This window comes from Amia ocellicauda, chromosome 22, assembly GCF_036373705.1.
Source record: "Amia ocellicauda isolate fAmiCal2 chromosome 22, fAmiCal2.hap1, whole genome shotgun sequence".
Classification (NCBI taxonomy): Eukaryota; Metazoa; Chordata; class Actinopteri; order Amiiformes; family Amiidae; genus Amia; species Amia ocellicauda.
The window spans coordinates 7081384-7094963 of NC_089871.1; the positions used below are offsets into that span (position 1 = coordinate 7081384).

Sequence of the window (13580 nt, forward strand, 5' to 3'; positions counted from 1 at the left end):
AAAGTAATGCATGATTCTGTGAATGTAGATTTGAACACTACAGGGTTAGGCTACATTTTATTCAAAGGGTTACTTTTCCACATATGAAGTGTAAAAGATCCCAGTTTTTCCCCAGACTGCATTATCTTGTTTGACTGCATGACGGTAAACATTTTAACTTACGCCTCAATCTGACACAGTTTTCAAACTCACAATGTGGTCGCGGCTCCCAACATCACAACAAAACAAGAATGCTGAACACAAGAAGAGGATGTAAGAGCTTTTATTACAAACGTTGGAAAAAACTAAATCTACAAAATACAAGAACGTTCAAAACAGCAGAATTTCAAGTCACCTGGATATCTGAAACCACCTGCATTGAAAACGAATACAAGACTTTTCCCGATTGGATTTTACACTTTAAAAGTTTGTATGTAAAGTGGTCTAGAAAACAGACCGATAGTAACAACTGCTTCCATGACCTAGGAGTACTGTAGGTGTCTGAAAGAACCTGAATAGCCAATTAAGATTTCTAGAATATATACAAAACGTGTTATGCTTCCCCAGAAACAACGTCATTCAAAGAGTGTGCCTGAAATGTGTTACCTCGTTTTGAGACATGGCAGAGACATAAATATATACATTTTAAATGTGACACTGAACAGGTTTATAGAAGTACCGAGTCCGTACTATTTCACCCACACGTTTTCATCCGAAAGAAAATAGCAACAGTCCATGTAGGAACTGGTTTGGCTTTGTGTGTCGGGGTAACGACACAATCTGCACCAGTTTGTGTTTTCTGAAGTACAGCGACTTTTGAGTGAGAACAGATACATCACTTGCTCTTGTCTGACATCACAAGGATTCCTCCCTCAGTGAGACAAGCGGCCCATGTTCTCTCACAACAACAAACATACACACGCTTACCAAACAAAAATAAAAAATAAAACCTGTGATTGTGCTATTTGTAGCTAGTTAAAATATGCTTCAAAACAGGGCCAGTATTAAAAGTCACTCTAATCCGGGGCACCCGGGAGGACACCGCTTTGTCGAGCCCGCGGACACGCATACCAAAATCTTGCGGTTCATTACGGGGACCCTGCAGGGCGATGCCCTCCCCGTCCCCCGAGGTGAAAGCACTCCGTCCCAGTCGAGTTGCGTCCCTCACACTGCCCGGACCGTGGTGTTAATGATGTCCATGAAGGTGGCTTCGATGCGGTAACACAGCTGCACGTCGGGGTCGGCGCATGCCAGCTCTCCGGCTAACCTCTGATGGAGAGCGACCTTCGAAATCCCCGCCACTTCCTCCGGCTTCCGCTTCAAGTGCTGCAGCCCTGATACGGATAACAAGACTTTAAGGGACACATAATGGGGTCTGCCGGCCCCCTAAACCACGGCGTCGCCACTTTACACACCAAGAGGCGGCAAAAAGACTGGGAGGCAAAAAGGAGGGTTTAAAATTATTATTATTATTATTATTTTTTTTCTTCTTCCCATGGTGAGACTTACTGGCGATGAGGGGGTCGATATCCCGGGCCTTGGTGGCCACGTCGGAGGCACAGACCTGCCCCACCTGGACCAGCAGCGCAGCCACGTCATCGTAGAGGGGGGGGAAGGCCTGGCAGAACGACACCAGGCAGGCCAGCGTGGGCATGAAGAACGAGAAGCGCTTCGCCTGTGTCAGGACTTGAGAAGAGCAGCACACAGGCACAGACAGACAGGAATATGACAATAAACATTATTTTCCAAAGAAACAGTGGGGTTAGTTTCGGAGTAATGCTGACCTCAGAATTTAAAATAGGTGGAAATGGCCTAGACTGCACAATACAAATCTTCCACAAGGAGGCAGTATTAACAAGCTAAAGATGGGAATTGTAACAGGACAGTGGGTACCTGTGAGCAGGGTGCCCATGACACTGACGGCCAGCCGGGCCACGCTCAGGGATTTGGGCAGCGCGTACTGAGTGCAGAGGTGTGACAGGAGCTGGATGGCGAATATCTGCAGCATGTAAAGACAAAAACCCAGTGAAGTCATAGTTTACACTGGATAGAGAGGTAGACAGAGCATGCACACGTAGGGAAGATTGAGGAAGTGTCTGGATTCACATTCAGGGGGGAGAAGGGCAGTTTCCCAGATGGGACAGGTGAAAAGGCAGCGACCGCATCACCTGTTTCTCCAGCTGTGGCTGTGCCAGGAGTTCAGGGATGAAGTCCAGACAGATGTGCATCGAGGGGATTCCAGCCACGGTCAGGGGAAGGAGGTCTTGTGGGTAACCCTGTGGAGGGAACAGCATGGGGCATGGATTGTTAAGGTTTCCGTAATAATAAATCAACAGCACTTGTAGACCTGGGCTCTGCTCCAATCAGGCCTGTGGAAACGCACCTGGAAGTGCACCAGTTTGGCGATGTTGGGGTCGGCGATGAACATCTGGTGCAGCAGGCAGCAGATTAGGCACTGCACCTCACGCAGGTTGCTCAGCAGCCCTCCCTGCTTGTCCGCCGAGCCCCCCTCTGGCAGGCCGCCGCCCGGCTCCTCCTGCTTTGCGGCCGGGTGCTGGATGCTCTTCAGGAGGCCCCCCGCGCCGCTGGCCGGGCCCCTCTCCTCACTGGTGGGCAGGCAGATCTCCAGCAGGATCTGTACTGCGGCGCTGTCCTGGAACAAGGCAACGACACGGCGCATGAGAGCGGAGAGGCCGTCACCCTGCTGGCCCCGAGCCCAGAGCCTGATAGATCACCTCATCTGAGAGGGAGTCACCGCCAGACGGGCCATTTGTCATCGATTAGGAAGAACCACAGGCGATCTGAGCAGAGGCCCTCGTTTCACCGTCTGGCCCGAGGAGGGATGTCGGGTAGCCCTGCTGTACACGACACCTTCACAGGAAGGCACCGGAAACGCGCCCACAAGGACATGGCCATTTTCTAACATGCTTTAAAGACTTGAAAGTTCACACACGTTCAGCTGCCTATGAGACACGCTGGTCTCTGGAACTAACCCTCAGCCTGACCGAACAAACGGCTGGATCCTGCGAGAGTCGCGTGGGCGAGGGACAGGACAGCAAGGGGTACCTGGGCCGCCAGCAGGGCGTTCTTCAGCTCCTCTCGGGTCACCTCGGGGGTGTCGGGCTGCCCTGAAAGCCCCAGGTTGGAGATGGTCTGGGTCTGCCGGTCGAAGTCCGACGTCTCCTTCAAGTGGGAATTCAGGTAGGCTTTGGAGGCCAGGAGATAGCCATTGAGCATGTGCAGAGTGATGTCCATCAGGGGCGGGCATCTAGGGTAGAAATAATAGTTTTTACATATATACATGTATATAGATAAGAAACTGAGCCAAGGAGGAAGGCCGGAGCAGGAGATGGACCTGTATATCCTTTGATCGCAGCGCAGCACAATCAGGGGGTCGATCATCAGGTCGTTCTGGGTGTATTTCTGCTGCCGCACCAACTCCACCGAGGGCTGCAGCGCGTTCACGGTCATCACCCACAGCCTGGATCACACAAACCAGGGGGAAGTTTAGCAAAACAAAGTGAAGATGCAAACAAGCACACAAAGTTAAAGGAGAGAGCCAGTTAAAGTTAGTGTAATTCGATTCATGGTGTCATTAAGCCACCAAGGAACCTGCGATCACTGCGTCCCGAAGCAAGCCCCTCCTCTCTTATGTCCACTAGAGCTTCAAGGACAGTTCTATGTATTTGTCTGCAGAGTAACATCACCGAGGTGAGAGGTTCTCTGTGCCGTGGATCCGTGATGCGGATCAATGGGGAACTTCAAAGGCTGACAGACCAGCCCTGCTTGGAGATTTATTACCCATCTCCCCCCCAGGCTGCCACAGCACTCAATACCATGAGGGGAAAATACATTAAATCCTAGAAATAATGTCCACCTGTGCCTGGCTGTCTTGTTAAACAGCGCAATATTGATCCCACGATTTCTGTCCTCAGATTCAAATCCACCCCTCATCGTATGTCGGTGGAATTTGGCATCGATCGCAGTCAGATCGCCACGGAAGAGCTCGTATGATTTTAAAACCCTCTATTCTGAACCACCGTGAATCGGCTGGGTTTGGGTTACCTCCTGGGCATCACTGTGTTGAGGACCATCCAGAGCTTGTTGACGGTCTGCAGGATTCTGCGGGAGACGCCCTCGTTGAGCAGCAGACTAATGTTGGACACCAGCACCTCGGCGTAGGGGATGAGGTCGCTGGCCGACAGCAGGGTCAGGTGCTCCAGGATCCGCATCAGCTGAGCGCTGCTGGACGGGACCATCTGGAATGCTGGGCACAGAACCGATACATTAGGATTCCGATCAAGAGTGAGGCTTCCAAAGTAGAATCTCCACACGTGCAACTCCTAGTCCAGGGGTGTCAGACTCCAGCCAATACCTGACAATTGGTTGTTGACTCAAAACAGTGATCCCACAGAACATTCCAGAGTCTGAAAAGAAGTGTTCAATTCATCCAGTTAATCATTTAATTGGACCAATTAAGGAGACAAGCTGGGGTGGAAGGAAACCCAGGAGACACTGCGCCCCACCAGAATCTGACACCCCTGTCCTAAGGGTTTACAACATAAGAATATATTTTTTACCTTCCTGGAGCTGCTGCTGGGAGTACTTGCGGGCCGAGCTGGTGAGCAGCATTCTCCTGAGCAGGGGCAGCGTGCCGGTGATCTCCTCCTCACAGATCCAGTCCTCCACCATGCACAGGTGGGGGTAGTTGGTGGCCAGAAGGCGCAGGAGAGCCGAGTGCAGCCCTGGGGAGACAGCAAGGTTTGGTTTACTCAGTCGGGCCGAAAACACCTACTGGGGTTTTGTATGGTACTCTGCAAATGTAGGTTATTTTTTCCTCTGAACACTCTCTGCACATCTGGGTGCGTTTCTATCCTGGACACTCACCGCCCAGTTCCTGCTGCAGCCCCTGCGCCTGGCGGATCAGGTACTTGATGGGGATTTGGTCCATCAGGGCGGCCGAGTATGACTTGGGCTTCTTCTGCATGAGAGCTGCAATGAGAGGGCAAGAGGGAAACCCTTCACTCTCAGAGCAGGACCGTAGGGGCATCAGTTCCTCAACACCATCGCTAATAAAGAACAACTCAGCAGAGGAGGAAACTCGTGCTGCGATCAGCTGTAGTTTTTTTCTTCACAGCACAGCAACTTATAAACACAGACTATGACTCAAGCCTGTATAAAGCTGAGGACAGGGAGAGTGTACATACCCAGCGATTTCGTGTTGACCAGAAGCGCTTCCTCGTATGACAGGATGTAATACAGCACCAGCAGCTGCGTGGTGATGCTGTACCGAGAGCGAACACGACTGCTGTCTCCCTGAAAACACAACAATGCTTAACATGATACTTGTAATTACGGTATGTATGGTCCTGCATCGCTTTAGAGATGTAACTGATTTTATTACATGTGTATATAATCCCATACACCCCTGACTTACTCCGCTGAGCCCCTGGAACACGTTGAGGATCTCCTGCTCTGTGATTGGCTGGTTGGTGGCCTCCGGGCTGGCTTTGGAGGCGGGCGTCAGGACGGAGTTGATGTAGACGTCGATCAGGGGCAGCAGCTGCGTGTGGAGGGGGGTGGACGTCTCGCACAGCTGCTTGAAAATCCAGTCCTATGACGGGAAGCGGGGAGGGAGAAATCGGGGGAATAAAGAAAGGTCTATTTTGGCCTCTATGCAAATCTGCATGAAAAGAAGGAACCCCCAGACAAACACACACTGCTAAGCTTGTGCTGTAGAGTAATCATCAACACTGGGTGGACATTTATAGAGAGAGAGACTCTTTCTCACACACACACACACACACACACACACACACACACACCTTGATAGAGACTTTGTACTTTGTGAAGGCTCGGCTTCTCAGCAACTGATAAATGCAGTGGATTGGCAGGAAACCTGTTATGTTGGCACTGAGGTTGCTGGTGACAGGAACTCTGACCGCATGAGCCGTGACAACCTGGGACACAGACAGACATCATCAGAGGAGCCAAGGAGCACGTGACCATCAAAGAGTCAGGTGCGGATAAAGGATACCATTTCTCTGGGATTTATTTGTAATCTTGTCCAATAAATGTCACATTTTCCTCTTGATTTAAAGGTGGCGCTAATAAGTAAAGCATTACAGTTGACAGAGTTCAGGGACAGTATTATTATACACTACCTGTTCGGTGAAAATCTCCTGTGTAAAAATAGTCTTCATCTTACTTAGGGAGCTCGGTTTAATAGCAATCTGGAAGAAACAAAGAAAACATTATATATTATATTATATATTATGTATTTCAGTCACAATCATCAATAAAAGTGCATGAATTTATATCTGAATGGGCCGAAAAACATATTCAATAACTGACATGAAATCAAAAGTCCCAAAATACAGTACACAAATTCAATGATTGCTCAGCAACAAAGTGTTTCCATTTTAAACATCCAGATATATATAGAGAAAGAAAAACCTTAATATTCATTTTTAAAGAGTGGGAAAAATAATAATCTGAAAATATCACAATGCCTAAAGCTTAAAGAAAGAGGAGCTCACAGACAGTTTTAAAACTTCTAAAGGATCGCCTGCATTCAGGTATTCTGCTATATCTTCAGTTGGACAACAAAAATCCCAAGCAAAGCACTCCAGAAGTAAGAAATAAAAGCAAAAAAAGCCACACAAGTGGGGCGAACTCCCAGTCGGAAAGGCGCGGGCTGTCCGAGACGATCGGAGCCGCTGGCGACCGAGTGCCATGCGTGGCGCACGCCTCGAGAGGGACACTCTGAGCCAGGCGGTCGATTTCCACATTACCTTCATCCCTAGAGTGGAGCACACCAACTCGATAATGGCGCTCAGCTGGTTGCTATGGAAGTACATGGCAACCAATAACAGCATCTCTCCGAAAGAGGCGGATACCCCCGCGGCACTGCAAGGCAAGACACAAGACTGGGGATTCATCAGGCCCTAATAATACATCTTCTGAGCTCGGAGGAAGACAGCATGCTTTAATAAACTGATTATGTCGGAGCACGTATAGCCCCTCCTAAATCTTTCCTGGGCCTAATTCACTTTACATTGATGTACGTTTCCTTCTGCACACGAATAGATTAATTAAAGGCTTGGCAACGATGCATTATGGGTGGGGGGGAAATCCTAATCTATATAGAGAATGTCACTGATATGAAATAGTAAACACTGTACCGACTGAAGCTCCATCTTGCCACACGAGTTAAAAACAAACAGCCTGCCTTTGTATCTGGGAATAAATGGCACAAACAGACACAGATTCCTGGAAAATCTCAGGAGGTAACGCCGTTAGGAGAGAGTTGTTGCCTCAGCCATTTTTCTTTCCTCGTTTACAGACAAACTTATACGTCACATGCCATCCCTTTCAAACATGGCAGCAAAGTTTTTTGGAATAGTGTTCTGGGCTCTTTAAGATCATAAAGTGGTTGTAATCAATACTAATACAAATATATACTAAAAAAGATCAGAGCATTGATTCATCCAACAGATAAAACATGAACCAGTACTCATGCACCGCTGACGACCTCAGCTCAGATCAGGGGATGAGAAATAAAATAAAATCACCTCTCAAAATACTCCTCTTCTTTAATCATCCAGCTCAGCCACATCACCATCAGCTGCTCCTGCTCGGGGGTGCTGGGGATTTGGAAACAATCAGTGAGTCGTGCACACAAACTCAGGTACGCAGTAACACCGACATCTACTGTTTTTTCCACACGGCTGGACTGACTGGTCTTCGGAGGTCCTAAAAGACGCATCACCGGTTTCTCAGACAGCCACTGTAGTGCGGTTTTGAGACGAGACGCCATTTTTCACTGCGTGCGTTACCTGACGAGGGTGGGGAAGGCCAGGAGTTTGCAGAAGGACAGCGAGACGAAGCGCACGCCGGCGGGGGTGGCTGGCGGCCGGCTGGTCATCAGCTGCAGGAGCTGCTCTGCCTCCTCGTCTGTGGGCCTGCCAACGACAACCGAGCACGCTCAGTGTGCGGTCCTCACAGACGGGCAACGAACGTGTCTCACAGCCTTAAATCACAGCCGCACACACCGAGGAAAGACATGCTGTTAACAGTCACGTCTCTCTTAATCGGGGCCTTTGCTCTCTGTACCAGAAGGAAGGACCCCCTACCTTAGCCCGGCGATGCCCATCAGAGCGCAGTAGAGTCGCAGCAGGGCGCTGGCCTTCACCACGTACTCCTCCCGCAGGCCCGAGTATCCGGACATGGCCTGCTCGGTGTCGCCGTCGCTGTCGTTGGGCACGTGGGTGCTCCTCGACCGCGGCAGGATGGCCACCAGCTCCAGCAGCAGCTGCCGCCTCATCTGCCACAGGACCGAGCTGCTCTCTCTCTTCCTCTGAGAAGGAAAGGGAAACATGTGGGTGCGGCCCGAGTGGAGCTACGGTCATCATAGTTCAAACGCAGGAGATCGCCGCCCACCTGTTGGCCATTGCGGATGAACATGCCAAACCAGGTGCGCACTTTGGCGTTGGTGCCCAGCAGCAGGCCACTGACGAAGGACACCAGGGGGCTGACGGCGTCGTCCGTGGTGTCCGTCTTGGTGTGGTCGAGGGTCAGTGCCACGCCCAGCCCGGGCAGGTGGCACTCCTCCACCTGCAACACGACAAACCAGCCTCGTCAGAACCAGAGAACAACGACACAAGGTCAAGCAGTGAAGTCTAAGTGGACACAGAGACAGAGAGAGAAATAGACCGAGAGATAGATGGACAGAGTGAGAGAGAGAGAGAGAGACTGAAGCTGTGGTAAAGACGGGCATTTGGATGCAGAGATTCTTCCACCAGGACTCGATCCATTTTCACTGGGTCTCTTGTGATTCTCCAGAGGTTCTCCCTCCCGAAGGCACAGATTTAGTCTCCGGCTCGCCGAGGGAGTTGGAAGGACTTACCACCATGGCTCGGATATTGAGCGCCTGGGAGGGGTTCATCTGGCACAGCTGTCTGAGGGCCTCTGTCCGCCGCCGCCCCCCCACACTCTCCTCGTCCTGTCGCTCCCCATTCTTGATCAGCCCCCTGCACACTGAACACACACACATGTACCTCATGAACAGAGGGGCAAGAAATATCAGGCCGCAGATCAATACGCCAGGGCAAAACCCGGAGACAGGGAGAGAAATAAGACTATATTGAAAACATGTCAAATGTTCCCCATTCCTCATGCGTTAAAGTCAGACAAATAAGCCATTGACTTGTAAGTGACCCGCAGTGAAAGTGGGTGGTTATTCAGTTTGGATCCATCTGAAGGTTTCATCTTAGAGATACATGTCACAGATATGACATCACTGTGTAGATTCACTTACAATTCCCATCAAAGAGCCTGTGTGAAATGAAAGCTATTTTTTATATTATTATTATTATTTACTTCCAGTTAGACCATAGCCAAGCTGCAGCAACAGCCATGTCTACCACACAGCAGAACAGTATTCAACAAGGGCATACAGTTTCAATAGACAAACATCTGGTCAAGTACAGGAGCAAGCAAATTCAGCCAATCTCATGTATAAATTCCAAAGAGACAGGTTTGCACAACCGTAAAAAAAAAAAAAAAAAAAAAAAAAAAGACCCACATTTATTTATTTTTAAACGTAAGTCGTAATTCTGCATCAGAGCACTAGAATGCTGGTCCCCAGGTCTGAATTTAAACTAACCAACATAAAAACAGTAACTCCACACGTACCCTCATTAAAGCTGTCCGGGACGTTGGCCACCAGAAGACAGAGGAACCACTCTCCATTGCGGACGTGCAGCAGCGCCTCCGCCACCACTATCATGGGCAACAGCGAGGGCAGTTCTGCGAGAGCAAGGGGAGAAACAGGGCCGATCCACGCAGATCACAGGTCAGTGAAGAAAACATCCAGACACGCCACACGGGAATAGTTTATTAAAGCGATGACCGACAGTATCACTGCACACCTCCAACCACTTTTCAATAATCAAGTAAACTAATTGCAATACCTGCACCGTGATTTGCACTCTGTATTTTTATTGTATATTTCTCCCAAACTCAAGAGTCCTTGCCTCTTCCTCTAACATTCTTATTCACGAAACAAAAACAGTGCCTAAAACAAAGCAACACAGTGACTGATATTCATAAAGAAGAGAAGAACTCTGACTGACTTACCTGCTTGCAAGATGCACAGAACATCGGCCACTTCCTCCAGATACACAGGGCTTTTGAAAAGCTCAGAAGACTTTAAGAAAAACTCTCCATTTGAGTCCGAGACCTAAAAAAAAAAAACAGACCCCACAAAACTTTGTCTCTAAAGTGCACAGACATGCATGCATTGTGAATCAAACACAGTTAATACTAAAAATGTGGGTGGATTAGTCTTGTCCCTCTTACAAATGTACAAACCATATACAGCACCAAACTATTAGGGTTTAATAAGAGTAGATATTCAGGCGAGACGAGCGGACGTCAATGTCAGGCCTGTTGGTTCCGATCCGGGTTCCACAGCCATCCATGCCGTACCTTATTCATGATGGCCAGCAGTTCGCTGAGCGCCAGCCTCAGTCTGCGGAGAGGATCGCTGTGCTCAAACTCCAGCGTCAGGCCATGCTGGAGCTGGGACACCAAGATGCTCTCTCCATTGGAGCCGCCTGGCTTGTGTCTGCGAGAGAGTGGATACACAGCACGGGTCAGCACCGGCACAGCTCACCACACACGGGTCACACTTGGGTCCGAGCGAACGCGGCGCCCTACCTGAGCTGCTGCTCCTTCCTGGCGTCCTGCTCCAGGGCGTGGAAGTCCACGGACAGGAGGGCCACGATGGAGTTGACGGCCTCCACGCCGGAGAGGAGGCGGAGGATGAGTTTCTTGTCCTGGGCCCAGGTGTGGCTCTGGTCGGCGGGAGCGCACAGCGCCATCCGGACCAGGCAGGGCAGCAGCAGCCGCAGCTCCGGGTCGCTCAGCGCCGCCAGCCGCACCACGTCCACCTTCTGCATGGCTTCGAAGGCGTAGGGGCTCACAAACTGCAGGCCCGCGGACTCCGACATCCTGCACGGGGCAGTCTGGCCAACAGGAAACAGAAAACACGGTACAGAAACAGCCATTGATAGCTCCTGAGCTGAGAATATGCCTGTAAACTCCCTGTCCTGCTGGGAGAGGAGGAGCGCCCTGCAGCCATAGGCACACCGACCTCGGGGACTCCACTGAAAAGCTCCACTGGTGATTTGGGGAACTACTGCTTGTGTTCAGTATTATAATTTGTATCATTATTTAGCAGCACAGGTATTATTTTCAGTGTTATTATTATAGTCATCATAATTAGTTAGGATTATTTCCTGTGCACATAATGTAAAAGCTTTGATAAAGCACATTTGAACATACTATTGTTGTATTCTACTAATAATATAGTGCAGCTATTGATTGCTTTGTAAAACTGGACAGAAAGTGAAGTGAGCGCTGCAGGGGCTGCAGGGGCCGCAGGGGCCACAGTGGAGGCACGAAATTGCACGAAATGTGGGTCCGTGTCAGGAAGTGCGCAAACTTCATACGGATGAACCCGCACCTGACGCGCTGGTGAGGAAAGGATGAAAAGCTACAAATCACATTATCTACTGAGCAAAAATGCGTCCTCCATTATACAGACTCACGTTTTATTCAATATCGACCTCAAACAGATACGAACTGTCTCTCTAGAGATCATTTGATCAGGACAGACCCCTACATCTGAGGGGTCTGGGGACGCTGGTCGCCACCTTCAGTGGGTCGGAGTATAAACATACAGACGGGTCTCGTTATCTCCTCTTTTTTTACTGTTATTCATTCTCCCGGTATATAAAATGCTCTAAGATTGCATTTCAGCTCCAAACTACCATCGAGTCACAGCTGCTCGCAATGCATTGTGGTTTGCTGCCGCTTACCTCAGTTGAAAGTACTTTTTTGGTTCTGTTTTTGTTCCAGCCAAACTATAGCGGCCTTCCCTTCCGATGCGATCCTCGGACTGGAGTGACTCCCGGCGCCGAGGTTCCGAGCCTTCACGGCCGGCTGATCTCGAAGGACTGCACCGGCGCCATTCTTCTTACTTTGTGATTCACAACAACAGAAACGGAAAAGATGACTTATTGTTGGTGATCTTTCGATTAAGTGCCTATAGGACTGATATTGGGTCCAATGGCTTCTTTTAACACAGTGGACAGGAATCCACGCTTTTCATTCATCCGGCTCCGATGCTGCCTTTCTGCGCGGAGGACGAGTGTGATAGCGCCGCCGCTGCGCCAAACACGCAAGTGCGTTTGACAGGAGCGCAATGTACGTAAAAGGCGTAAAGACCTGCCCATATCTTTGTTTAGTGTCAAGTGTAGTAACATAACACCTTTATGATAGATTCAAGCAATATAATGGATATGAAAAATAGCATTATTAATATTTAAAAAGACAAATGTATTCGATGTTTAGATTACATATGTATATATATAGATATCATCAAATGAAAATCAATGTAAACCAAGTGTTTGTGGATGATGGTGGATCCATGCTAAAATCTCAGGGAAGCATCAACCTCACCTGCATAGCTACAGATGACTGGAGTCGATCATCTATATTTTATGAGAAATTAATAATTTAGGAACCTGAATGAATACCTTTGATGGGAAGAAGTGTATTTGGAGCATCTGTGAGACACTGGAGAGTGTCTGTGTAAATGGTTTATTCCTACTACAACATAGTGCTTGTAGCTCATCTTATCATAAATTGAAATAGATTTCTAAAAATAGTCTGTATGGTTTCATATAGATTTTCACTCTCCATCCACATATTAAAGATGAATTTGCTCCAAGTGCCTTTGCCCATTTCCTCTTGCTGTTAAAAACCGGAACAATGTTTTCTAGAGAACATTATGGATTAGTTTAAAAAAGGCATTTGAAACTATTTACTGGACTAACACTTTCAGAAGGCATCAGTGTAAACCTTAAACTTAAAAATCTGCTTTTAAAAATAACTGAAACAATGGAAACATTATGAATAAATTATTTTATTTTTCATCCGAAAGTTTAAAAAGTATGAATTTTTTTTTTTTTTTATCATCTTTTCAATTTCTAACCACAATTTGTACAATTCTCAGCTTCCAGGTCTCTGTAGCTTTAGTGTTTCTTCAAATCCCCTCCCCAGACTACAATTTGATTGTGGTCATAAAAGCATAAAAATGTCTGGAAATAAAATTACCAAAGTAGAAATTTTTGAGAAAGCACTTGTCATCAAAGCAAACGGTAAGACATCAACATCACACAGATGGTACAATGAGATGTAGAGAAAAAAAAAATACAGAGGATCCAAGCATTTCAAATGTGATGCTGCCTCATTCAGAATAAGGGTGAAATCTGCACCTTTGAAAAAAAAATAAAAAATTATATATATATATATATAATTAGTTTCACACCATCTCTGATAGTTGCTACTTGATACCATAGCACTGTAACTTCATATCCATTAGTTTGTAACAGCAAAAGTTGATAATTTCACATCTTAACAAATGCTACAAATGTAATACTTAATTGTTAATTTAAAAATAAAAATACAATAAACCCATATAGAAAATGGACTTGTTACAAAAAACAAAAACACCAGTTTTGTTTATTTTA

At 47.9% G+C, this 13580-nt stretch overlaps 1 protein-coding gene across 1 annotated transcript; it reads right to left on the reverse strand.

The window, feature by feature from the left end:
- Positions 1-246: 246 nt before the first annotated feature.
- On the reverse strand, positions 247-12191 carry ints2 (integrator complex subunit 2). Its single transcript, XM_066695657.1, has 25 exons — positions 11865-12191; positions 10702-11009; positions 10471-10609; positions 10120-10222; positions 9676-9789; positions 8888-9018; positions 8422-8595; positions 8115-8338; positions 7818-7943; positions 7554-7625; positions 6774-6888; positions 6144-6212; positions 5805-5939; positions 5417-5593; positions 5187-5295; positions 4867-4971; positions 4560-4724; positions 4045-4246; positions 3335-3460; positions 3046-3247; positions 2363-2632; positions 2148-2255; positions 1873-1978; positions 1489-1665; positions 247-1313 (listed from the first exon to the last, which is right to left on the reverse strand). The coding sequence occupies exons 2-25, from the start codon at positions 10992-10994 to the stop codon at positions 1144-1146; spliced, it is 3612 nt and encodes a 1203-aa protein (XP_066551754.1). The 5' UTR covers positions 10995-11009; positions 11865-12191; the 3' UTR covers positions 247-1143.
- Between the last annotated feature and the right edge of the window lie 1389 nt (positions 12192-13580).